We start from the raw sequence: 24,676 nt of genomic DNA, 5'->3' as shown, positions 1-24,676 counted from the left end.
TACCGGATGTGTCCCTACTCTGTGACCTCACTGCTGGGTACACTTTTGACCACATCGACCCCCCCACCCCCCTATTGGTGTTGCAGGGTATGATCAGAGGTCCTTCACAGGATTAGTGATACATAATCATAAAAATATGACAATATATCCATAACAAATCACTGTATCCTTAATGTATAACAATAACTATGAATTCAATATTTGACATATGTGTGGTACCATACATTTAGTTGATTTGATTTATCCAAAATTACTGTTCATAAAATGCATACAACTAATGAATATTAAGCCTTTCTAAAGCTGTTTTGATGACTTACTGAAACCATTAACATATTAGTCAAGTTTTTTAACTCAAATCCACGTTTTAACTAGAATGGTGCAGATCTCTACAAGGTGGGTCTGCAGCGACCACTGATGAATGCATGAAGACGACCCACAATCAGGGCTGAACTGCACATAACTCAGGCCTCACTCAACACACTTGCTCTTATTTGAATCTCTGCAGGTGTCTGCACCGGCTCTGTGCAGGCGTGCGTCTCAGCTCCATCTCACAGGCGACTTGAAGCATCTATTTAGACTTCCACACACATTTGTGCCGGAGATGATAATCATTTGCACAAGAAAAGATCCAGATTCTTTTTAATGCTTGTTGGAGTTGTGCAACCGAGTGTGTAGCTACAATCCTACATTTTACGTACAGGTTGTAGTTGGTAAATAGATACAATTTAAATTAGGAAATGCATTGTGATTATGTAATAGTAATGGCCACATCAGCCATAACTAAATGTATTTGTAGACCTGCTATAATACCCCAGTTAATTTAAGTTTCACCAGTATCTTTTTTGTTCTAAGTACCAATATATTGTAAAGTACATTTTATAAAAAAAAAAAGCCAAAGGCACAGTTTGAGATGCAGATTAATTTAATTCTACTGAACAACTAACATGCTTAGGGAGACACCATTATCCAGACATCAGGTGTCTCAGAAACACAAATTCATTCCAGGAGCTTCATTCCTCGTCGTGTCCTTTCTGAAATAAGAAAAACAACAAGTAAACAATATAAAATGTTATTTTTAAAATTAATTATAAGTCGTGAAACTTTCAAATGTTGTAGATTCACTGTCCTACATATTAGTTAGAAGGTCATGTGCACACAATTTAACTGGTGGCATTACTGGATTCTGGTAGAAATATACTGACCTTTGACCCCACATCACGGCTCTTGGCCCGGAGCTTGTTGACCTGAGACTCAGCGATGTCCGCTCTCTCTTCAGCTTCATCAAACTCATGTTGGAGCTTACGAAACTTTCCAAGATTATTGTTGGCCTGTTCCTCCTGTAGAATACAAACACAATATCGCATATATGTCTGCACTAATACTGTTCCTTATATAATGAAACATTTTAATTTGTAACACTGAAGTTATTTTTTCCATATTGCCCAGCTCTATGGCTTTTCACAGTATTGAGCTGGAAATGAGCCGTGGTATTGAATAAGCACACATGTGCTGTGGGCTTGAACATTTTCTATGTTTTTGATCTAGATTAGTTTCTCTTATAAAATAAGTACTTACAGCTTCCTCTGAAACTCTCTTGTAGGATTTGACCTTGAGCTGCAGCTTGTCTACCAGATCTTGCAGACGGGCTATATTCTTACGGTCCTCTTCTGTCTGGATACAAAAAAACAAAAAAACAATTATAATTCAGATTTGAAATAACAATCTCAGTGTTCCACAATGTGGTAAATGCATAGAAACTTGCCTGATAGGTCAACTCTTTAATTCGTCTTTCATATTTCCGTATTCCCTTGACAGAATCGCTAGACTTTCTTTGTTCAGCCTCTAATTCACTCTCCAGTTCTCTGATCTGTTGAGGGAATGATGTGAGGGAATGAAGTTTGTTGGCTTTTTGAATTTGGTGAAAAATAATAGTTCTAGAATGTTAAATATTGTCTGATTTTTCGGATTTCGTGACGACATTGTTCATTTCAAATATTTGAAACTCACCCTGGCCTCGAGTTTCTGCACCTGCTTCTTGCCTCCCTTCAAGGCGATCTGTTCAGCTTCATCCAGACGGTGCTGCAGGTCTTTGATGGTTTGCTCCATGTTCTTCTTCATGCGCTCCAGGTGAGCGGTGGTGTCCTGCTCTTTCTTCAGCTCCTCTGCCATCATGGCAGCATCAGTAATGGCCTTCTTGGCCTTCTCTTCAGCATTTCTGCACTCCTGTACCGCATCTTCTACTTCCGTCTGAAGCTGGGATGTATCAGCTTCCAGCTTCTTCTTCTGGTTTATCAGGCTGGTGTTCTAGTTTTAAATAAGTAGTTGAATTTGCATTGTAACAGTGTGTGTCAAACAAACATGCTAGGACATATTGAAATCCACGGCATCTTACCTGTGAGTGCAGTAGCTGCACCCTTTCACTAACGTCCAGCAGCTCTTGCTCAGCAAGTTTGCGACCTCTCTCAGTTTGCTCCAGAGCAGCCCTGAGCTCCTCCACTTCGGCCTGAAGCAAGTTGTTGCGTCTCTCGACCATGGCATTGTTTTCCTTCAGATCATCATTGGCTCGAAGAGAGTCATCAAGCTGGAGCTGAGCATCCTGGAAGATGAAATTACAAGGAATTTCAATTTGAGTTATTTGCGTGTAAGCGATGGATAATCATTATAATTTTTCCTGAGTTCCTTCAGACCTTCAGATGTGCATTAATAGCCCTAAGTTGTTTCTGGGCCTCAGCTGCCTGCCTGTTGGCCTGGCTCAGCTGGATCTCCATCTCATTGAGGTCTCCTTCCATCTTCTTCTTCAAACGGAGAGCCTCATTCCTGCTTCGAGTCTCTGCCTCAAGAGAGCTCTGAAGAGTATCCACAATTCGTTGTTGGTTTCTCTTTGCTTGCTCCATCTCTTCGTCTTTCTCGGCCAGCTTGCGCTCAATATCGGCCTTAATCTGGTTGAACTCGAGCTGGGCTCTGAGAATCTTCCCTTCCTCATGCTCCAGCGAGGCCTATCATGAAATACAGAATGAAAATGAAATATATGACATGTTATTAGCAATAACAAAGAAATGTTCATGAGGTCCCCAGTAGAACATTCAACATACCTCTGCTTCCTCCAGGGCTGTTTGTATCTCACACTTCTCTTGGTCCAACTGTTTACGAATCTTCTCAAGCTCGTGAATACTCTTTCCACTCTCACCAATTTGCTCAGTGAGGTCAGATATTTCCTCTGAGAAAAACAAAATGTAACATTGTCAATGGTTTGGTCATGAGAACAAACTCTACAACAGAGGTGTAAGCTGGTTTTACCCTTACCCTGCAGATTCTTGTTCTCCCTCTTTATGGTCTCTAGATGTTCAAGAGATTCTTCATAGGAGTTCTTGAGTTTGAAGAGCTCAGTGCTCAGAGACCTCGCTTCCTTCTGAGAGCTCTCCAACTCGCACTGAGACTCTTCATACTTCTGTTTCCATTCTGCCAACACCTGAAATATGTATGCTTAAAGGTCAGTTCTACTCTAATTGTCCGTCTAAAAGAGCCAAGGTGCCAGATGTATTCTAAGTTCAACCTTGTCAAAGTTTCTTTGCTTCTTGTCCAGAGCAGCAGCAGCAGCATTAGACCTCTCCACATCCACCATGAGATCTTCAATCTCATTCTGCAGCCTGTGTTTGGTCTTCTCCAGAGACGAACATTTAGCGTTCACTGCTTCAACAGCTTCCTCAGCATCCTGCAGACGCTGAGCCAGCTTCTTCCTGCATTATGATAAAATTGATTCAGAGTTAATTGCTTTTAAACTTTGCTGAATTGTTCTGGTCAAAATCAGTTTTACTCACTTGGCCTCCTCCAGTTCCTCGGTTCTCTGGATGGCATCAGTTTCGTACTTAGTTCTCCACTGAGCCACCTCAGAGTTGGCCTTGGACATGCTGCGCTGCATTTCAGCCTTGGCCTCCTGCTCCTCCTCATACTGCTCCCTGAGGAGGTCACAGTCATGACGAGCTGACTGCACTGCATGGGCTAACGCATTCTTGGCCTGAAATGAAATCATATCTTGGTGCATCTTCATGTACCACCATCTGTACCAAGTTCTCTCTGGTATTTGGAACCAACCTTCACTTCCTCCTCTAGTTGTCTTTTAAGGTCTTCAATTTGTTGAGTGTAGGACTGTTTTCCTCTGGTAAGTTGAGACACCAGGGAATCCTTTTCCTCAAGCCGCCTTGAAAGTTCACCTAATATTGATAGAAGAATAAAATTTGTATTTCATGACATCCCGAACAAAACAGACTGTTCAAATCAAATGCATACCATTCTCAGTTTGAAGCTTCGCTTTCTGCATTGTGAAGTCATTGATGGACCGCTGTCCCTCTTCTGCCTTTGTTTTGTATTCATTCATCTGGTCCTCCAGAGACCTGCACATTTTCTCCAAATGATTCTGAAAACAAAAGGCATTAACAGGGACTGAAAGTGTCTTAGACTAACAGAATAACATGTTAATCAAAAAATAGGTAGTAAAACATACACATAAAAGTATTTTACCTTAGCCTTCACAATATGTTCCATATTGGAGACCACATCATCCAGCTCCAGTCTGAGCTCACTCTTCTCCTTCTCCAGTTTCTGCTTAACTCTCTGCAGGTTGTCAATCTGCTCTCCCAGGTCGGCCACACTGTCGGCTTGTTTCTTCCTGAGTGTGGCAGCAGTGGCTTCATGCTGCAGAGTGGCCTCTTCAAGGTCTCTGCGGAGTTTCTGGAACTCGGCCTCCCTCTTCTTGTTCATTTCAATCTGGACGGATGTTGCTCCACCGGCCTCCTCCAGCCTCTCACTGATCTCCTCCAGCTCTCTGGCCAAGTCTGCTCTTTGCTTCTCCACCTTGGCTCGGGCAGCTCGCTCTGCCTCCAGCTCTTCCTCCAGCTCCTCAATACGGGCCTAGACCGAAATGATGGTCTTAGAATGTCATGATCACACACCAGTTTACCAAAATGTCTTTATCCTATGGAAATTATTACCTGTAACTCCTTCAATTTCTTCTGGAGCTGGGCACTCATCAATTGTTCATCTTCTATTTTACCATTGAGTTGGCTGATTTCAAAATCTTTCCTGTGGAGAGAAAAAATAAGTAAAATATACCATCTTACACTTAGTTTAAGACCTATTTGTGTTTTACATTGGCACTTTTCATTTTACTTTTTCAGCCTCTCTTCGAGTTGCTGCTTGTCATTTTCCAGGTCCATAATACTCTCTTGCGCTAACTTTAGGTCTCCCTCAAGCTTCCGCTTTGCTCTCTCAAGGTCCATACGTACTTTTTTCTCTTGCTCAAGGGACCCTTCGAGCTGTGGGTCGTAATAAATAACTTGTAATTCAGTCATAATTTCACGTTACAGACAAATCCACCATATTTTATAAATTCTTACATCATCCACTTGCTGCTCTAGCTTAGCCTTGGCCTTGGTCAGAGTGTTGACTTTGTCTTCTTCACTCTGCAAATCATCCAGCGTTTGCTGATGAGCTTCCTGTAAGGCTTTCTTTTCCTTGGTCAACTTGGCAATGATTTCATCCAAAGCAGCCATCTCCTCGACCAGGTTCTTCACCTATGGCCAGAAGACATTTATATCAAGGACTTCAATGCAGATGTTATTTGGGACACTTTACAGTAATTAGTGTATGTCATACCTTGTTCTCAGTGGCATGCTTCTCTTTCTCCACTTTAGCCAGAGTCAACTCCAAGTCATCAATGTCTTTCTTCAGCTCAGAGCACTCATCCTCCAGCTTCCTCTTCTTAGCAGTCAGTTCAGCATTCATCTCCTCCTCATCGTCCAGTCTCTCAGACAGCTCTTTGCCTTTAGCCTCCAGCTGAATCTTGCTCTTGATCAGCCCCTCGCATCTTTCCTCAGCATCACTCAGATTATCCTGCTCCTGTTGTTATTTGAAAGGCACAGCATTAAACATTTGCAGACTTTGTTTGATTTTTATATTATTTGTAAAGCTGACAGATTATAAACATACAGATTGAACTTGGAGCTGCAAGTCGTTCTTCTCTTGGAGAAGAGTCACCATTTTTTCTTCAAGTTCCTTCTTGCGGGCCTCAGATTTTGCGTAAGCCTCTTTTAGTTTGGTGAACTCTTCCTTCATGTTGGCCATCTCCTTCTCAGTCTCTGCTGATTTCAGCAGAGGTTTGATCTTGAAGTACATCTTCATCCAGGGCCAATTCTTGACCCCCATGAAGGCACGGATGTTCCACTGGATCACAAGTAGTGAATCCCTGTGCACAATAGATCATTGTTTAAAGCGTTTTTTTCAACAATATGTACACATATCCTCAAATGAAATACACATATTTCTTATACTTCTGTTCAGCATGAACACATGTATACAAAACAAAAATCCAGTTTTAACCTGATAAATGTCCATTTCAATACGACCTAAATCGATTCCTATCCCTCACGATGCTCTCATGTGTTTAATATTTATTTCAAAGGCAGTTGTTTTGTTTGTGTATGTAAGGCAGAGTACATGTGCATTATGCAGAACGTTTTGCCATAGGTTATGGTTTCTTTGTATTAATAGGTAGAGTTTTTCCATATCGAATTAAGAAAGAGGAGAGAGAGAGTTGTATGCTGTACTTATTGTAAAACCCCTTGAGTCAAATGTGTGATTTGTCATATTGGGCTATATTAAATAAAAATACCCTTAATTTACTGACAGAGTTTGGACATGCTGTGAGCAGTTACCTGCGTTCAACGATCTTCTGGAACTCAATTCTTGCCAGAAGGCCTCGAGCCCGGGCTTGGATACCAGTGATGATTAGTGCTAGTCGATCATCACGCATCTCCTCTAGCAGACCCAGCAGTCCGGCTTTGAAGAACACCTTTTTTTATAGAGTCAGATTAGATAGTCAGTAATAACATATAGATGTTATGCAAAGAGCATCTGTATAAACTACTGACCTTGGTGTGCCCCAGTTTGTACTGGCTGTGGTCAATATCCAGAGAACCCAACAGTTTCTCGGCAGCCTTCTTGTTGTCGATGAACTGTCCGTCAGGAATGGCATTAGGGTTCAGAATACGGTATCTTCAAAACCAACACATACATTGTTTTGCATGTTGGGAAATATATTGTAAACAGCACAACAATTCTGACAAGACAATCATTTGTTTTCAGTGGTAGTTTTCAATGTGGGTTTGTCCATCACACGCAAACCTCTGTTTGAAATCTCCATAGAGGATCCTGTTGGGGAAGCCTTTTCTGCAGATCCTGATGCCTTCCAGCACACCGTTACAGCGCAGCTGGTGCATCACCAGAGGGTTCTCCATGGCCCCAGGAGTCTTGGTCTCATTGGGGATGATGCAGCGGACAAAGTGAGGGTGAGTAGACCTCAAGTTGGTCATCAGCTTGTTCAAGTTCTCCTGCAAGTTTTCAACACAAAACTTTTAAGACATTTTGTGTTTTCATTTTGTTTAACGCAATGAATTGTGTGCCTAAATCATTAAACTCGATATGTTATCAGGAATCAGTTATTGTGTCATAATCTGAAGAAATTTCTGTGTTGGTTAGCTTACATCCTCTTTTCATCAATGCTGTTTTACCTTGCAATATTTGACCAATATTTGAAAATGTCGATGAAAAAAAAAACATTTATATTTTACCCTGTGCAAGGCTGATACAGTTTGGAAGGAAGAACCTTTCTTCTTTGTACCTTTCCCTTTCCCACCAGTATCTAAATATAATATAAAATAGAAATTAAATTTAGTGGACAGAAAACTGTACAGTAATGTTAGTCATTATTAAATATTTCAGTAGGCTTTAATGTATTTGTATTAACGTCAACTAGTGAGTGTCCACATACCTGCATCAGCTCCTGCATACCCAGCAAAAAGAGTAGACAAAAGCTTAAGAGTCGACTTCTGGTAGAGTCCTACAACGGTCTCGTTCAGAGGATCCTTGTTCTTCACCAGCCAGTTGTTGATATTATAATCAACAGTTCCAGCGTAGTGAACCAGGGAGAAATGAGCCTCTGGTTTTCCTTTGATAACTCTGGGCTTCTGGAAGTTGGCAGATTTCCCCAGATGGTTGTCATAGAGCTTTGCTTTAAAGGTGGCATCAGAGGCTTTGGGGAACATGCACTCCTCTTCAAGGATGGACATGATACCCATGGGCTGAAGGGACAAAAACATGAGCGGTTTGAAGAAAATATATCAATCAATCTTCATGTATGTCTGAACATGTAATAGTCAAATGTCTTACCTTTTCAATCAGGTCAATACAGGCCTGCAAGTCCATACCAAAATCTATGAAAGTCCATTCAATGCCCTCTTTCTTGTACTCTTCCTGCTCCAGCACAAACATGTGGTGGTTGAAAAACTGTTGCAGCTTTTCATTGGTGAAGTTGATGCACATCTGCTCAAAGGTGTTGAACTGTAATGACATCGACATTGAGCAGAAATTAACTCAGGCATGAAAATGTTGCTACTGTTTATCAGCGTTGTATTCCATTCCAAACTCACATCAAAGATTTCAAATCCAGCAATGTCCAGTACTCCTATGAAGTACTGGCGGGGCTGCTTGGTCTCTAGGGATTGGTTGATCCTCACCACCATCCACAGAAACATCTTCTCATACACTGATTTAGACAGTGCACTAACAGAATAGGACACCTTGGGAAAAAGTAATCAGTGATATTTGTAAAGCTTCCCTTTTTTATTTAATCAAACTTTCTTCAAAGGGGTTCCATTCAAGTCATTACCTGAGCGACATTTTGTCCCTTGGTGACCCACTCATTTCCTACTTTGACTCGTGGGTGACAGAGACCTTTGATGAGGTCGGCAGAGTTCAGGCCCATCAGATATGAAATTTTGTCAGCAACTGAGAAAGTAAAGACATACATAAGTGTTTTTTTCTTTACCCTGGCACTGAGCATGCTCTTTCAGCTGCCCTCTCTTTCTCTTTAGGGGTTCGTTGACACTTAAAGTATGGGCCGGTGGTCAAACAAACGTGGTTGAACATGCCAAGGTTGGAACATAGTGTCATGTAAATAATGCTTTTCTTTGATACCGTCCCAAGTTACCATTTTTACAAATGGTTATTCCAACAGATTCTTTTTTACAAGCTTGTAAGTGCAGATTTAAAATAACTTGTGTTGATACAGTGGCTCAGCTGTGGTTGTCATGTGGAGCACAAGGATTCGGGAGGGCACGCGCTGCCAACTGCCCTCACAATTTCATTCTCATTAATTTGCATTTGTTTCAGTCTTTCGTCTCAATGCAATAAATGCAAAATGTTAGGCAAAGCCTCAATGCTTACAGGAAGAGCTAACAAAGACTTGCTTCTTGACTATGTCATAAATACATTCAGTTGTCAGTTTATTAGGTGCAGCTACCTAAAACTAATGCAGTCTAATACAAACGTCCTGCAATAAATCCTACCTTCATTAGTTTGTTGAAACAGTTTAATTGTATTTCATTATGCTAACGTGTTTCTATTATTTTGTCAACACCATTTCACCAAAGAGGGTAGGTTAAATAACAGAAACAGCTCTCTGTATAATGCAATTAAGTTCAACACAAACTACATTCTCCAAAATGACCATAAAGTTGAATCAACACCTCACTAAGTGTACCTGATAAGCTGGAGCGTGTATGAAAAGTCCATAGATGGTTTTGTATCATCAAATTATTATTATGTTTTAAGATGGTTAAGAATCTATAATAATACCTATCTTCATTATATTACAGTCATTTAGCAGACACCTTTATCCAGAGCAATTTTGGGGTTAAGTGTCTTGCTCAAGGAGACATTGACATGAGACTAGCGGAGAAGGAGCCGGGGATCGACCCAACGACCCTCTGATTGAAAGGCAGCCCTGCTCTCCACTTAGCCAAGGTCACCCCACATAGGATAGCCTATCTCACCTTCAGTGCCATCAGCCTCTGCCTGCTCTTCTCGCTGCTTCTGCTTGAACTTCATGTTACCATAATGCATGATGGCACCAGTCAGCTTATAAATACTATTCTTCTCTTCTTGAATGAAGCCCAGCACGTCAAAGGCATCCTGAATGAAATCAAAATCAAAATAAATCTTGCATTTCCTAATATTATTCTTAATTGATTAATTAAATGTTTGCTGCCGTCAATCAAAGATTCAGCTCACATCAGTGGCCATCAGCTCCTCAGAGTCATTGATGGAGGCTACTGTCGTCTCTCCTTGGGAGATGAAGGCGTAGTCATAGGGGTTGTTGGTGATGAGCAACATTTCTAAAAAATATATTTTCACAAAATAGAAAATATTTATTTTATGATACAATGCATGATGCGGTACAGTAATAAACGTCCATCACATGTATATTGTGCATTTACCCAGAAGTTCAGGCTTTGCCTGAGACAGGATCTGGTAGAAGATGTGGTAATCCCTCTCAGCTTTGAGCTGATAGGTCACACGAGACTTTTCCAAAAGGTCTGTTAGAGGTATAATATATGTTATGTTATTTTGTTTCGGAATAAATAAGTTGCTATCGGTGTAGGCTTAGCTATAATTACTGGCATTCTACCACTCATTGATGCAACAATACAAAATCAACAGGTTTGTAAACAGGTAACACATTTACTGAAACAAAACGGTCAGAACTGCGAATTAAATGTGAACAAACATTATTTTATTACTTTTTATGAATTCATTTTTCTGTTACATGTGTGGCACAGTGGTTCAGTGGTGACAGCAATGAGCTGTTTGTGTAAGGCGTCTATATGTTGGCTCTAGTGTCAGTGTCGCTTCCTTTGTTCGCTCTGATTTACTATATGCAGATTAGGCAACTGGAGACTCAAAGTGGCACATAGGTTTAAATGTAAGTTGGAAATTAGTGTGTTCCTGTCCATCCTGCCTCTCACATGCAGGGATTGGCTCCAAATAACAAATGGATGAATAGGAATAACAAATAGGAAATGGACGAATGAATGGATTTAGTTTTACTTACAAGTTTCAATATCAGCAGAGGCCAGCTTTCCTCGGTTGTCAAAATGAATTCTGATGAATTTACCCTAAGAGGAAAAGAAGTGTTCATCTATTTCTAAAATGAAAAAAATTACCATATCAGTGATAATCAAGTAGCCCAACTGCAGTCACGCAGACACTCACAAATCTAGAAGAGTTGTCATTCCTGATAGTCTTGGCATTCCCAAAGGCCTCCAAAGCAGGGTTAGCCTGAATGATTTGATCCTCCAGGGTTCCCTGAATTTGTCAAAGACACAACCGCAGGTTCAGTGCCAAGTAAAACTACCAAATGTGTCTCAGTTATTAGAAATTATTTTTAATGGAAGTGTAATTGTGCTTTGCAACTGATACTTTGCAAAATATTCAGAAATATTTATCATTGAACAGACCTTCTTTTCAGCTGCTGGATCTTTCTTCCCACTCGGGACGGCAGCGATGCTGGCAAAGTACTGAATGACACGCTTGGTGTTGACAGTCTTTCCAGCACCGGATTCTCCACTGAGTGGGAGAGAGACAGAACGTTTTAGTGCAAAACCCAAGACCCTTTAACTACGGAGGTCATTTTTTTGGGACTGTGTGACTTACGTGATAAGGATAGACTGGTTTTCTCTGTCTGTCAGCGAGATGGATTTTCAAATTATCAGTAACAAATGGAATTACGTCAGAGTTGAAAATGTAAAGCAAAATGAAGGGTAAAATAGATTATTCACCTGCCAGCATGTACTGGTAGCCATTGTCAGAGATGGAGAAGATGTGAGGAGGAGCTTCAGTCCTCTTCTTTCCTCTATAGGCAACAACCACATCTTGGTTGTAGACTGGCAGCCCCTTGTAGGGGTTGACAGTCACACAGAAGAGTCCAGAGTAGGTCTGTCGTAGTAAGAGAGGAGTAGACGATAGTGTTTTCAGATGCTGAGATGTCTTACTAACAAAGGAGAGTTACATATTAGGAAATTGTCTCACGTAGATCATCCACGCTGCGTAACGCTCTTTGAGGTTAAACAACACAGCTGGCTCATGGAGGAAGGTGAACATCGCCATGTCTTCAATTTTATCAAACTTTGGCGGGTTCTGAGGGTGGACATCGCACTCCTTCACTGTGACAGTCTGAAAATGAAGATAGCACAGTCTTAAATAACGGTAAAGAAACATTTGAACTGAGCTCCATTGATATGATGTGCATACCTTTCCAAACTCAGTCTGAACAGTGACTTTGTCACCGTCCCGACTAGTGACGGATGCCTTGACGTACTCAACCTCGGGGTCAGGAACGAAGCACTCCTTCTTCATGTCAAATATACGAGTCTGGGCCTCCAGACGCTCCTTATCTGACTTCCTAAGAAAAGAAGCAGCGGCCCCAAACTCTGCCATGGCGGCATCACCCATTTTTCAACCTATTAAGAATGGAACATCTTTAACGTCCTGTGATTTTGCACACATATATATGACCCGTGGATCATTCACATAAGACAAACATCGTTAAAAATGTATAATGAAAATTAAAAAAAAACTATGTTTGCAGTCATTGTGTTGTTAACATACCTGTATTATTCAAAACTTTTTATAAATGGATGCACCTCTAACATTAGAGTTACAGAGACATGATAAGACATGCCAGGGCAATGAAAATATGCAATGAAAACAACCCCAAAATGGCAGAATCAGAAAATACATTCATTTGTTCCTGACATGTGCACATATCAACAGGACAGCAAGATGCTTAATAATTGGCTTAACTATTGCACTGTCACTTAAATGTAAGAATTTAAATGTGTGAATTTTACCTGAGGTGTTTCACTCCACAGGGATTTGGAATCTGTGGTATTTATATTTAATAGGCAGAAGAAAACCAAAATATGTAATTACTTCATTGTTTAATGAAGACAAATCAAATGACAAGTAAAAAACTAAAAAGTTTACAGTAACACAATGCATCTTCACAACCAAAATGTATTACTAACTCCATACAAAATGTAGCTAGCACCAACAACACTCTACATATCGCTGGGACGAATTTGAACAAACAACATAACAGTGTCTCACTTGAGTGGATGTTCTTACCTTTGACCGTCAACCTTTGTCTAGTAAAATGGATCCAGTGGCTGACACCAGGCTGCCTCTCCATTAATAAAGGTTGTTAGTCAACCAAATATGGGGCTGCATCATCAGAGAAATGGCATCCAGGTTGGCATCATAAAAAGCCTTCTCCAAATTGGGTAGAGCCCAGGGCTGCTATTTGTTGCTCTCACCTTGTGAACAGACTCATACACTAGACTTGTGATGGCAAATGAAAAGGGAAAGGCAGGAGGTGGGGGAGCAGGGACAAGCTGCTATCTATCAATTTATTCTCTTCTGTCCCCTTTATATCAAGCAGTTTTGGAATAATAACCAACATCAGTGGCTTCTAAAATAAATTATGATAAAATAAATAAAGATTAAGTAAATGTGAGACATTTCATTATTTATCTATGCTTGTTGATTATATGACATGAATAGGTGCCTTTATTTAAGGGCATGATTGTTGTAAAGGGAATAAAAATCCCCATCCATCTATAACACTTTGTGATAATCTTAAATGAATCATTCGTCTGTATCAATCCATGACCAAGACATGATGGGACTTACTCTACTGTATGTCCCAAAACAGCACTTATTATTGGTATTTGTTGCTTAGAAGTTAGATCCAATGTGCTTTTGTAATAATGCATGTCTGTCATTTATGTTCAACAATAGTCTGTCAAGTGATATGGTGTGAAATACATTTCAAGAGGGAGTATAAAGAGCTGCAGCTGTTGACAATGCCAAGGTCACAGCTGTGAAATCCCCTTTTCATCACTCATGACTGTTCAGATATTCGCCCGTCTAACAATGGTCCCTTGTCATTATTTTCTTTTCTTTACTGGCAATAGAAATGTTCTGACACTGTGCAATCCAACTAGTGTTCATCTTACATGAAACTGAAGTTACTTGGGCTGACCTTTTGAGATAGACACTTCTCAATGACCTGGACCAGGGCTGGCAAACACATGGGCTTACAACTAACCCAATCATAATTGGCAGTGAGACAATTAAAAGAATTAAAAAATCTGCAAAACCAAGAGAAAGCTGAATAATCATGTTGCCATTTATTATTATACAGTATTTGATGTGTACGTGATGGAGGTGTAACATGTGGAATTATACCCTAACACGCTAACCTGTTTTAATGTTATCACTGTATTCAATATGATAGCCAATTGGTGGCGCCAAAGAAGCATGTTATTGTAACACGTGTAAAGCTGGGCTTCATTGCATTGGTTTTCATCATTCATGACTGGAATGAATCATATGTAGTCTATGTGATCCATGCTCTTTAATACAAGGCCTAATGTTTAGTTTATAATGGTCAGCTTATAACAAGCTTCATCCATAACTTTGACATTCAAATTGTTATTATTAATAACTTACAGAAACATTTCAATGGTCCACCTCCCATCTTCTCTTACACACAGTGAGTCTCTGTAATTGTCTTAGTTCAAAAGCCAAAATTTAGAGAGATAGATGTAATCATTTCCAAAATTCCCAACATGTTTTTATCTAACAATATATTCTGCTTCAATTCATATTTGTTGGCAGTTAGCCTTTCAAAACAAACATTTTCAAAAACCTGTTTGCCGGCTACAAACCATATTAAACAATATCACAAAACCATATTTTTCCCATTTTTAAGGATGATGACCAAACTATTTAAGACAGACATTCTAAGCTTCATTGGAAAACCTCAATAGAAGCTTAGAATGTAAAGAATTACATTTAGTACAGCCCTAATGGTAATATACGTAACAGTATAACTTATCTTATATGGTCAGGTTTTATAGTAGAGGCTAACTTTCAAAAAAACAGATTCATGTTATTTCTAAGAGGTAAAATGTCCATAGCATACATTTGCTAATGCATTTGGAAATGAATGGCTCTCACTGTACTTTTTTTGTTGGCTACTCACCATCACAAATGAGTTTAACTGCTATTCATCCATCCAGTAAAATGTTAAGTTGTTCTTTTTTTGTGTGTGTTAGTGTGAAGGCATTAACAGAATGATGACATTGATTACTGATGATACTGATTGTGAGATTGTTAAAGGTTAACTTGTATTTATCGGCATCTGAAACAATGAAACTGAAAAAGCTGCAAAAATCTAAAATATACCAGGTTTCAGATTTGGCATTGATAGGTTCGTAGAGATAAATAGTTTACAATTTTTTAATTTATGTGTGAGTTATACACGAGAATTATTTGCATTTGGTCTGAAAAGACCGTAAGGCTGCAGGCTAGATGTGCACACTCTAGGTTTTGCATGTGCAGTATTAATTATCATAAAATAACTTTTTTTTGTAATCAAGTCAGTGACATTGCCTGGGAAGTCTTCTTTTTACAGGCTATATCATGACAAACATATAAGGCTCACTGTTTTAGTTTTTTACTGGTTTTAAGCAAATAATTCCTGCATTGAGGAGCAGTTGAGTTCATGATCAGATCAAACAAAGCGTTTTTAAAAGTTCCAATGGCACAAATTAAAAATAAAAGATTTAAAGAAATTAAAGACAGAGCTCCTGGGTTTGAACTGGAAACAATAGTTTTTGTATCAGATTTTTACATTTTCAATATTGTTTTATTATTTTTCTCACAGTATACTGATTCAGACGAATTCCCATAATTTGTTTTATTAAAAACTTAATACCCAACATATGTTTGTGACATTCGTATTGTTGTAACCTCTATTCCAGGCTTCAAGCCAAACGTTGAGAATGCTGTGAGTGCCCTCTGCCTGCTTCTGTTGACACGGCATTGTTTTCTTCTCTCTGTCCTTGGGCACAAAGATAACTTGTGAAATTCCTGCTGGCGGCCTTTGGGGGGCTTGGTAGTAGGGGACAGCTTGGGGACAGCTTGTGACGCAGGTGGTTAGGACAGGTTTTTATTCTTTCTTTGATCAGCAGCAACAGGTGATAAGCCCACGAGAAACCCAATTATGTACTATATGTTCAGTACTATATGTCATGTGAACAACTCAAACGTGTCATACTACAAAGAGGCATATCAACCTGAAACTACTATGAATAATGGCAGGAGCTTTCTGAAATATATAATATGATTTTCTTGGCCTGACACGAATTGAAGTGAATTATCTGGTACAAATGAAAGCATGCTGGTCAGCAATGCAATGGGAACCATCACATTAGGTCTGACCAGGTCTCCTCCCTGCTTGCTTGCCTTCAAAGTAGAATTCTCATCTCCTTTACTTATCAATCAGTCTATTCCAGGCTCTAGCAGAGCCCTCAGCCGTCCATTAAAGGTCTCATTGCCAGCTGTCCACAGTCCTTGTGTCTCTTACTTTTACAATCACATGAACACATAAGGGAAGGTGTGAGGAACCTTGCTTCTCTTAAGTTTGAAACTAGAGTCAGCAAAGTTATTGTCAGTATTTGTTCTTTGTTGTTGTGGAAGGTCACCTCTAAGGGGGTGTTGAGCTCTGGTGATTGTTCTCTTGTCTTCTTCCCACCTATTATAGACTGTGGACCTCTGCGTGGACTCATATCCTGAGTACTGCTAGTCCAGGACATGGCAAAACAATGGAAAGGTACTGTTAATGATATAAAACTTTTATTGTGTACTTTTTTGGATGCAGAACTTTTAATCTGTAGGTGAATCTGCTAATAAGGAAGGCTGATAAAGAGTTCATTTTGCAACAATATTCTCTTACTACCAATGTTCTACTTTGATTGCTGAAGCGGTATTGCTTGATTTCACTAGGTCTCTCTTGGAGTACTCTACCCCAGAACACACCGAGTCCAGACTACCTGATGTCGGTCAACACCTTAAATGACCTTGCTTTGTCTGGCTTTGAAAAGAAGATGTTTGTTACCAGAGAAAGACTCCAATACTGATATGAAGGTTGGTAGTTTTGACTTTACTAGTCTTGATCTTTTGACAGTTTTGTCTGTAATCTTATCTAAATGTAGGGAAACATTATGAGTTACATTTATGGTTTGTAAAAATAAATAAATGTGTAAATAGTTATTTTTTGAGTTACAATTACCTTACATAATAGTTATACGATAATAGAACATTTCACTTATCAATAGTTCAAACTACAGCAGTTTGTATAGTACCATTGTTTTATTACAGAATATTTCCATTGCACTGTAAAAGATTAGTATGAACTCCTCAAAGTTGTCAAAAAAGTGTGTCCACTACTGTTCTGTAGGTGTCCATATTGGTATTACTAGCTACCCACTTTTGTTAAAGAGCTACTGCAAACTCAAAATGCTATGTTACCTGAGCAGTGGACAGTACTCCCATAGAAAAGCTTTTATGAAGTGGGAAGTAGTGAACTAGTCAAGTAAATTCTCTCAAAATACATTTACAGTTTCTTGGTCGGTGTTTAATATTCAGAATGTGGAATTTCTTCTCAGTTGTACTAGCAAACTCTGCTGAACTACTCTGCCGTAAGTCACCTTTCTCAGTGAGGGATTGAGGCAGCAACATTATGCAGTCTGTTCTCCTTATCACATGTAAGGCTTCTTCTAGAAAGATAATCTGATTTAACTCCAGAAACCTCCTAAAGCATTAAACATTAGTATGTAATGTGGGTAAATACTATATTTATGTTTTTTTTATTGAAATATTGCAAGAAAAATACATTGTCACCCTTGGATTTTAAAGAAAAGGAAAATCCATTAACACCGTACAACTTATTTACCAGCTGTGTAGTATTATTAGTATTAAATAGCACAATAGATGTTCAGTATAAAAGGGTTAATTGTTTTTACTTTAACAAGACTACCTTATACCTTCTTAACAAAAAATAAAGAAATAGAATGTTTCAGCGCACTCTGCTGATCATGATGCTGAATTACTCTAGCAACATCAGACGAATGAGGAAAAGTCAAGTACATTCACTTGACAAATGATAACATATGTATGTGAACATGGAGTAGTTTATATTCCCTCCTAGAACACAAATAGTTTAATACCACAAATATTTCTTTACTTTTTAGATACTCATGCAATGATATCAGCCTGAGTGCATGGTTTTACATTGTCTGAGAATAAAGTTTGTCTGTGTCCTATGAAATCACAACAGGTGAAATAGATTTTTCAACTGTTTAATACACAATATTTTCCACACACATATACAGTAATACAAAATATTTAATTGATTAAATTAACAATTCACTGAGGAATCATAGGTCCCAACCTTGAGGAGTATGAGTGGCATAATCATGTTTTGCATATTTGAATAAAAAACTAGACCTTGTTGCTGAAGGAAAATACATTTCGTTAAAAAAATGTAAATACAACACACATTTTGTATATTTTTTTTATCATTTTGCATTTCATCTATTTGTTCTTTGTTTGTTGTGTAAACATTTATTGAATTTCTCGATTTATTTGAAAAAATAATTATATTTCTTTCATTCATCATAGAAACAAGTCAAGTTTAGTTCCCCTATAATAATGAACTACAAGAGAATTTGTCAATAAAAAGTCAAGAAACAGTTTCAGATGCATATTGATTTCATTCTACTGAACAAACGACATGCTTAGGCAAAGGGTGCCTCAGAAACAATCATTTGTGTAGAGTTCACTCTTCATCAAGTCCTCTCTGAAAGAAAAGAGGTGTTTAGTGAGGTGTTCTTTTTTTATTTAATAGTATTATTTCAACTCTTGTGTCGTAATGGATTGAACCACTGACAAATCAGTGGAAGTCCTCATTGTTACAAAGTATAAGAACAAGGGGATTGTCACTGTAAGGCATTTCTCTCAATACTGACCTTTGACCCCACATTATGGCTCTTGGCCTGGAGCTTGTTGACCTGAGACTCAGCGATGTCCACTCTCTCTTCAGCTTCATCAAGCTCATGTTAAAGCTTACGAAACTTTCCAAGATTATTGTTGGCCTGTTCCTCCTGTAGAATGAACCCACCACATAAATTACTTATTATGTCTTCTCAGATTATACTGGTAAGATGCAAGTTTTGCATTTTAATTCACTGGACTTTTTCTGTTCACTTTCCATCTCATTTTCAAGTTCCCTGACCTGCAGAATGGAGGATGTAGTCACAACAAAAGTCAGCCAACTTTATAAAGAGCAGCTATTTATTTTTCATATTTAAATGATGCAAGGAGCCAAAGAGGCAACTTATGCTTACCCTGGTCTCGAGCTTCTGCACCTGCTTCTTGCCTCCCTTCAAGGCGATCAGTTCAGCTTCATCCAGACGGTGCTGCAGGTCTTTGATGGTTTGCTCCATGTTCTTCTTCATGCGCTCCAGGTGAGCACTGGTGTCCTGCTCTTTCTTCAGCTCCTCTGCCATCATGGCAGCATCAGTAATGTCCTTCTTGGCCTTCTCTTCAGCATTTCTGCACTCCTGCACCGCTTCCTCTGGTAGGAAGTTGGGAAGCATCAACCTCAAGTTTCTTCTTCTGGTTTATAAGGCTGGTGTTCTGAGATGTGAGATTTGAGAGTTGACACAAATGGTGTGAATCATATGCTGTGGCATTCACAGTCGCCAGATCTTGACCAAATTCAACACCTATCAAATATTTGTGGAGCAACATGTTCGGCAGTGCTCCTTTTCACATTAACAAAACGAATGAGGGAATATCTTTGGTAGGATTTTGTCCATCTCTTTGTCAAAGTGCCAGAAACTTCAAGAATTTCTAGTATGACAAGGCAACTTGAAGCTGCTGTGAAGATGATTTAGTTTTTTTCTTTCATTTGGCATGCGTCTGCATATCTGACAGACACCTCTGTTTGAAATCTCCATAGAGGATCCTGTTGGGGAAGCCTTTTCTGCAGATCCTGATGCCTTCCAGCACACCGTTACAGCGCAGCTGGTGCATCACCAGAGGGTTCTCCATGGCCCCAGGAGTCTTGGTCTCATTGGGGATGATGCAGCGGACAAAGTGAGGGTGAGTAGACCTCAAGTTGGTCATCAGCTTGTTCAGGTTCTCCTGAGGAGGTCATTAAACCCTGTCTTTAATACCCATGTTAGGTAATTATATATCAATGTGAAATTAAGTCTCAGTCATTAATTTACATTTGAAGTAGCCGTTGACACATATTTATGTGTTTTTACTAACCCTGTGCATTCCCTGTAGCTCATTCACTACCCTGGTTCCCTACAGTTCCAGCGTAGTGAACCAGGGCAAAATGAGCCTCTGGTTTTCCTTTGACAATTCTGGGCTTCTGGAAGTTGGCAGATTTCCCCAGATGGTTGTCATAGAGCTTTGCTTTAAAGGTGGCATCAGAGGCTTTGGGGAACATGCACTCCTCTTCAAGGATGGACATGATACCCATGGGCTGGAGGGACAAAAACATGAGCGATTTGAAGAAAATATATCAATCAATCTTCATGTATGTCTGAACATGTAATAGTCAAATGTCTTACCTTTTCAATCAGGTCAATACAGGCCTGCAAGTCCATACCAAAATCTATGAAAGTCCATTCAATGCCCTCTTTCTTGTACTCTTCCTGCTCCAGCACAAACATGTGGTGGTTGAAAAACTGTTGCAGCTTTTCATTGGTGAAGTTGATGCACATCTGCTCAAAGGTGTTGAACTGTAATGAAATGGTCCACAGTATGACCAGCCATTATAATTTATCCTGAAACCAAGTAATCCTTATTTTTTATATATATAGAGAGAGTATGTAATCTTTTCAATCTCACATCAAAGATTTCAAATCCAGCAATGTCCAGTACTCCTATGAAGTACTGGCGAGGCTGCTTGGTGTCCAGGGATTGGTTGATCCTCACCACCATCCACAGAAACATCTTCTCATACACTGATTTAGACAGTGCACTAACAGAATAGGACACCTTGGGAAAAACTAATCAGTGATATTTGTAAAACTTCCCTTTTTATTAAATCAAACTTTTTTCAAAGGGGTTCCATTCAAGTCATTACCTGAGCGACATTTTGTCCCTTGGTGACCCACTCATTTCCTACTTTGACTCTTGGGTGACAGAGACCTTTGATGAGGTCAGCAGAGTTCAGGCCCATCAGATATGCGACTGTCAGCATCTTTTGAGAAATGTTTTCATAAATTTATCATGGTCATTGCTGCCATTCAAGGTCCTCATCATTATTTGATCCCCAGTTGTAGTTCATTTAAATAAAAAACGTCTCTCACCTTCAGTGCCATCAGCCTCAGCCTGCTCCTCGCGCTGCTTGTTCTTGAACTTCATGTTGCCGTGATGCATGATGGCACCAGTCAGCTTGTAAATGCCGTTCTTCTCTTCTTGAGTGAAGCCCAGCACGTTAAAGGCATCCTGAAAAAGATATAAGATCAAAAATGAATTTCGGGCCTAGCAAAAGTAGGATTTATAAATACATTTTTGACTTGGATTTGAAGATTCAGCTCACATCAGTGGCCACCAGCTCCTCAGAGTCATTGATGGAGGCTACTGTCGTCTCTCCTTGGGAGATGAAGGTGTAGTCATAGGGGTTGTTGGTGATGAGCAACATTTCTAAAGAGGGAATGAAAGAAATGCTTTATTAGATATATCACTGTAGTCAAATACAGTAATAACCCTTTAGATGGCTCTTGAGAATTTTTGCATTTTTGTCGGATATATACCCAGAAGTTCAGGCTTGGCCTGAGACAAGATCTGGTAGAAAATGTGGTAATCCCTCTCTGCTTTGAGCTGGAAGGTCACACGAGACTTTTCCAGAAGGTCTGTAAGATAAATCAATTGTTATTTTGGTACACCGATAAGGTGATAGGTATTACCTTCAAATATCTTGTGTTACTTTCAAGTTTCAATATCAGCAGAGGCCAGCTTTCCTCGGTTGTCAAAATTAATTCTGTTGAATTTACCCTAAGAGAAAGAGAGGCACTCATTTTAGTTTAGTGGTTTCTTGCTGGCAAAGTACTGAATGACACGCTTGGTGTTGACAGTCTTTCCAGCACCGGATTCTCCACTGAGTGGGAGAGAGACAGAACGTTTTAGTGCAAAACCCAAGACCCTTTAACTACGGAGGTCATTTTTTTTGGGACTGAGTGACTTACGTGATAAGGATAGACTGGTTTTCTCTGTCTGTCGGCAAGATGGATTTTCAAATCATCAGTAAAAAATGGAATTTACGTTGAAAATTTAAAGCAAAATGAAGGGTAAAATAGATTATTCACCTGCCAGCATGTACTGGTATGCATTGTCAGAGATGGAGAAGATGTGAGGAGGAGCTTCAGTCCTCTTCTTTCCTCTATAGGCAACAACCACATCTTGGTTGTAGACTGGCAGCCACTTGTAGGGGTTGACAGTCACACAGAAGAGTCCAGAGTAGGTCTGTGAGAATGAGAAAGAGCAAGTAAATGTTTTTCAAAGATGCTATTACATTACCCATTGATATATGAATGGAGCATGTAGTTGTACTATAGATGAATGGTACAATCTTTGCTTCAACTCACATAGATCATCCACGCTGTGTAACGCTCTTTGAGGTTAAACAGCACAGCTGGCTCATGGAGGAAGGTGAACATCGCCATGTCTTCAATTTGATCAAACTTTGGCGGGTTCTGAGGGTGGACATCGCACTCCTTCGCTGTCACAGTCTACAAAGAAAAATAATTTAAAGTCACACCGACCAAAGACTAACTAAATGGGTTGTCGTAATATGTACGTCAGCTAAAATGTATCACAATAATGCCCCTCTTACTCGATTAGTTGACAACTAGTCGGTTGTTTTGGTCAAATGAATTGACAAATTAAGTCAATTAGTTGTTTTTTATGCTTTTTTTCATGCTGAATGACTTATTTCTAAAACATTTACGAGCACATCTCTGGTAAACACAACATTTAAAGTGTCAAGTCATCCATTAGTGGACCATGAATTTCCCTGTTCGAGGAACAGCCCTAGTTTGGACGACCTGTTCAGCCCCAGTCCTCAGCACTCAGTCAAGCAGCGTGGCTGAGCAAGATGCCTGAATATGAATTAATTAATTAATTAAAGCCAGTTTTGAAAGTATCATCCCAGTTCAATCAGTTCAAATGATAGTACCTTTATAGGACCCCCTGCCCAACCCTATCTTAATTATGTATCAATTCAATGTCAACAACTATACATAAACAAACAAAATGTACTATTAGTCATATTGTTGTCATGATGGAATACTTTTCACACAGAATAAAAATATTTTTTTACCTAGGGTTGGTTGGTGTTCAAAGGAGACCAGGGTCAGTCAAGGACTTGCTATTCAAACCAGATAACATAGCAAAACATGATTCCATGAAAACTACCATACCATCATCATGTGTTACCACCAGCAAATAACATGATATACTTGTGAGACACAAAGATTACTAAATCTTTACTCTAAAATATGTCCAATCCCATATCACTGATTATAACTGTTTTCTTAGAAGTGATGAGCCCCGTAGCTGATCGCAGCCCTCCCTGCATTAATAAAGGATATTTATCCACCAAATATGGGATACAATTTTGGAATATGGTTGCATATACAAAAATAAAGCTTTCTCCTAATTGGGCAGGATATACTGCTGCTATTTGTTGCTTTCACCTTGTGACAAACAAAGCGAGGACAATACACGGTACAAAGAGAGAGGAGGGGCAGAGGTGTGGATCAGGGACAGGCTCCATGTCAAAGGACTTTTGTTTTATTCAGATGAATCATAAGAGTTTATCATTTAATGTCACGTCATACAAAGTGCTGACTTGATTCAGTTAAGTCAGTTCATTTGAATTCACATAAATATGTAAGATCAAAAATAGAAGTGAATCAAAACGACATGTTCCACTCTCTCTCTCCCATGATGCTCTTTGAGCGTTGCAGCTGTTGCAGTGAGAGCTAAGGTCAGGCACACTGAATTATCACTCATCACCGTTCTGGTCGACACCCTTTGTCCCGTGGTGTCGTCATGGCATTGTTCCCTTTTCCTTGAGGCCTTGAGGACAAAGATAACCCTGTGAAATTCTTGTCTGGATTTTTTCTCTCTGTGATTGAGGGCAGCGATATAGCTGAAGTGCCATCTCTTGTGTCATGATGGACGAGGGGTAACAGGTGTATGGCACTAAAAAAATATACCTAGAAACCGTCCTTTATTCTACACCACAAGTTTAATTTTTATTCCATTATGGAATGTAATTAATAGATGTTGGTTGTTTGAATCTATGCAGTATATACAAATTGATTTAGATTAATTTTAGTTTCATGGAATGTAGCCACTCTCACCTCTTGTGAGACATTGTGACAGTTGTTCAGAGGGTGTTTTTCACGTTGTTGGACTCGCTCTCATTCCCAGCTGTCCAAATCCCTGCGGAAATCTTTATCTGTTTCGTGCCCCCTTCCTGACTTTCCTCCCCTTCTTTGGGCACGGACTTGCCATCAGAATTCTCTAAGGTAATGCCACTAATGTTGGCGGCAAAAACCGTCGATGGAAAGAACAAACAATGTCACCTTGATGCTATTGTTGCTGTTGTCTGCTAATTAGCCCCATAGCATTTCTAGACACTGTAGTCCTACATGTGAAGCAGTTGACACAGAGGAGCCTATAAGCACAGAGGTAATGACGTTAAAGGGTTGAGTCTTAAAGGGTCAGCAGGAAAATAAATCAAGCAATGGCTCATGAGTTTTGTTAGTGTTAGCATGTGGGCGACAAAGAATAACATTACGTGTTTTATGTCTTATCTTGTAATCTCTCTGCAAATATCTAAATC

General features: G+C 39.4%; 2 protein-coding genes, 1 long non-coding RNA gene and 1 pseudogene across 3 annotated transcripts; 1 reads left to right on the top strand and 3 right to left on the bottom strand.

Moving 5' to 3' along the window:
• Window positions 1-904: 904 nt before the first annotated feature.
• Window positions 905-12,345, bottom strand: LOC137892587 (myosin-7-like). Its single transcript, XM_068737853.1, has 37 exons — window positions 12,145-12,345; window positions 11,923-12,066; window positions 11,673-11,829; window positions 11,548-11,575; window positions 11,319-11,460; window positions 11,107-11,199; window positions 10,946-11,009; window positions 10,332-10,430; window positions 10,126-10,229; window positions 9,888-10,026; window positions 8,723-8,841; window positions 8,484-8,633; window positions 8,224-8,394; window positions 7,826-8,135; window positions 7,626-7,696; window positions 7,180-7,385; window positions 6,927-7,050; window positions 6,711-6,847; window positions 5,986-6,241; window positions 5,653-5,895; window positions 5,394-5,570; window positions 5,167-5,312; window positions 4,989-5,079; window positions 4,519-4,908; window positions 4,288-4,414; window positions 4,093-4,211; window positions 3,819-4,015; window positions 3,554-3,737; window positions 3,304-3,469; window positions 3,093-3,217; window positions 2,688-2,996; window positions 2,393-2,596; window positions 2,008-2,304; window positions 1,763-1,867; window positions 1,576-1,671; window positions 1,203-1,337; window positions 905-1,031 (listed from the first exon to the last, which is right to left on the bottom strand). Exons 1-37 carry the CDS (start codon window positions 12,343-12,345, stop codon window positions 1,011-1,013), a joined length of 5,847 nt encoding a protein of 1,948 aa, XP_068593954.1. The 3' UTR covers window positions 905-1,010.
• Window positions 12,346-16,506: 4,161 nt separating this feature from the next.
• On the top strand, window positions 16,507-19,945 carry LOC137892589 (uncharacterized). Its single transcript, XR_011105423.1, has 3 exons — window positions 16,507-16,573; window positions 16,747-16,887; window positions 19,766-19,945. It is a non-coding gene; the product is annotated as an uncharacterized lncRNA (long non-coding RNA).
• Window positions 18,106-19,558, bottom strand: LOC137892586 (myosin-7-like). The gene is given in 5 exon segments (XM_068737852.1): window positions 18,106-18,601; window positions 18,771-18,905; window positions 18,959-19,036; window positions 19,149-19,383; window positions 19,385-19,558. Coding segments are annotated over 5 exon segments (639 nt in total). The 5' UTR covers window positions 19,555-19,558; the 3' UTR covers window positions 18,106-18,580.
• On the bottom strand, window positions 19,611-23,158 carry LOC137892588 (myosin-7-like; annotated as a pseudogene).
• Window positions 23,159-24,676: the final 1,518 nt, after the last annotated feature.

Source organism: Cebidichthys violaceus, unplaced genomic scaffold (assembly GCF_023349555.1).
Source record: "Cebidichthys violaceus isolate CVI_PGR_0920_01 unplaced genomic scaffold, fCebVio1.0.p SCAF_8, whole genome shotgun sequence".
Classification (NCBI taxonomy): Eukaryota; Metazoa; Chordata; class Actinopteri; order Perciformes; family Stichaeidae; genus Cebidichthys; species Cebidichthys violaceus.
Note: the sequence above shows the minus strand (reverse complement) of the source record. Positions and strands in the feature narration are given on the sequence as shown.

What these genes read in the sequence shown, in the direction of transcription:
- LOC137892587 (XM_068737853.1), bottom strand. Translation starts at nt 12,345, where the DNA reads ATGGGTGATGCCGCCATGGCAGAGTTTGGGGCCGCTGCTTCTTTTCTT. An exon ending in CTGTATCAGCCTTGCACAGG is followed by an intron (nt 7,386 to 7,625) that starts GTAAAATATAAA and finishes GAAAACTTGCAG; the next exon opens with GAGAACTTGAACAAGCTGAT. An exon ending in TGCAGAAACTCGAGGCCAGG is followed by an intron (nt 1,868 to 2,007) that starts GTGAGTTTCAAA and finishes TTCCCTCAACAG; the next exon opens with ATCAGAGAACTGGAGAGTGA.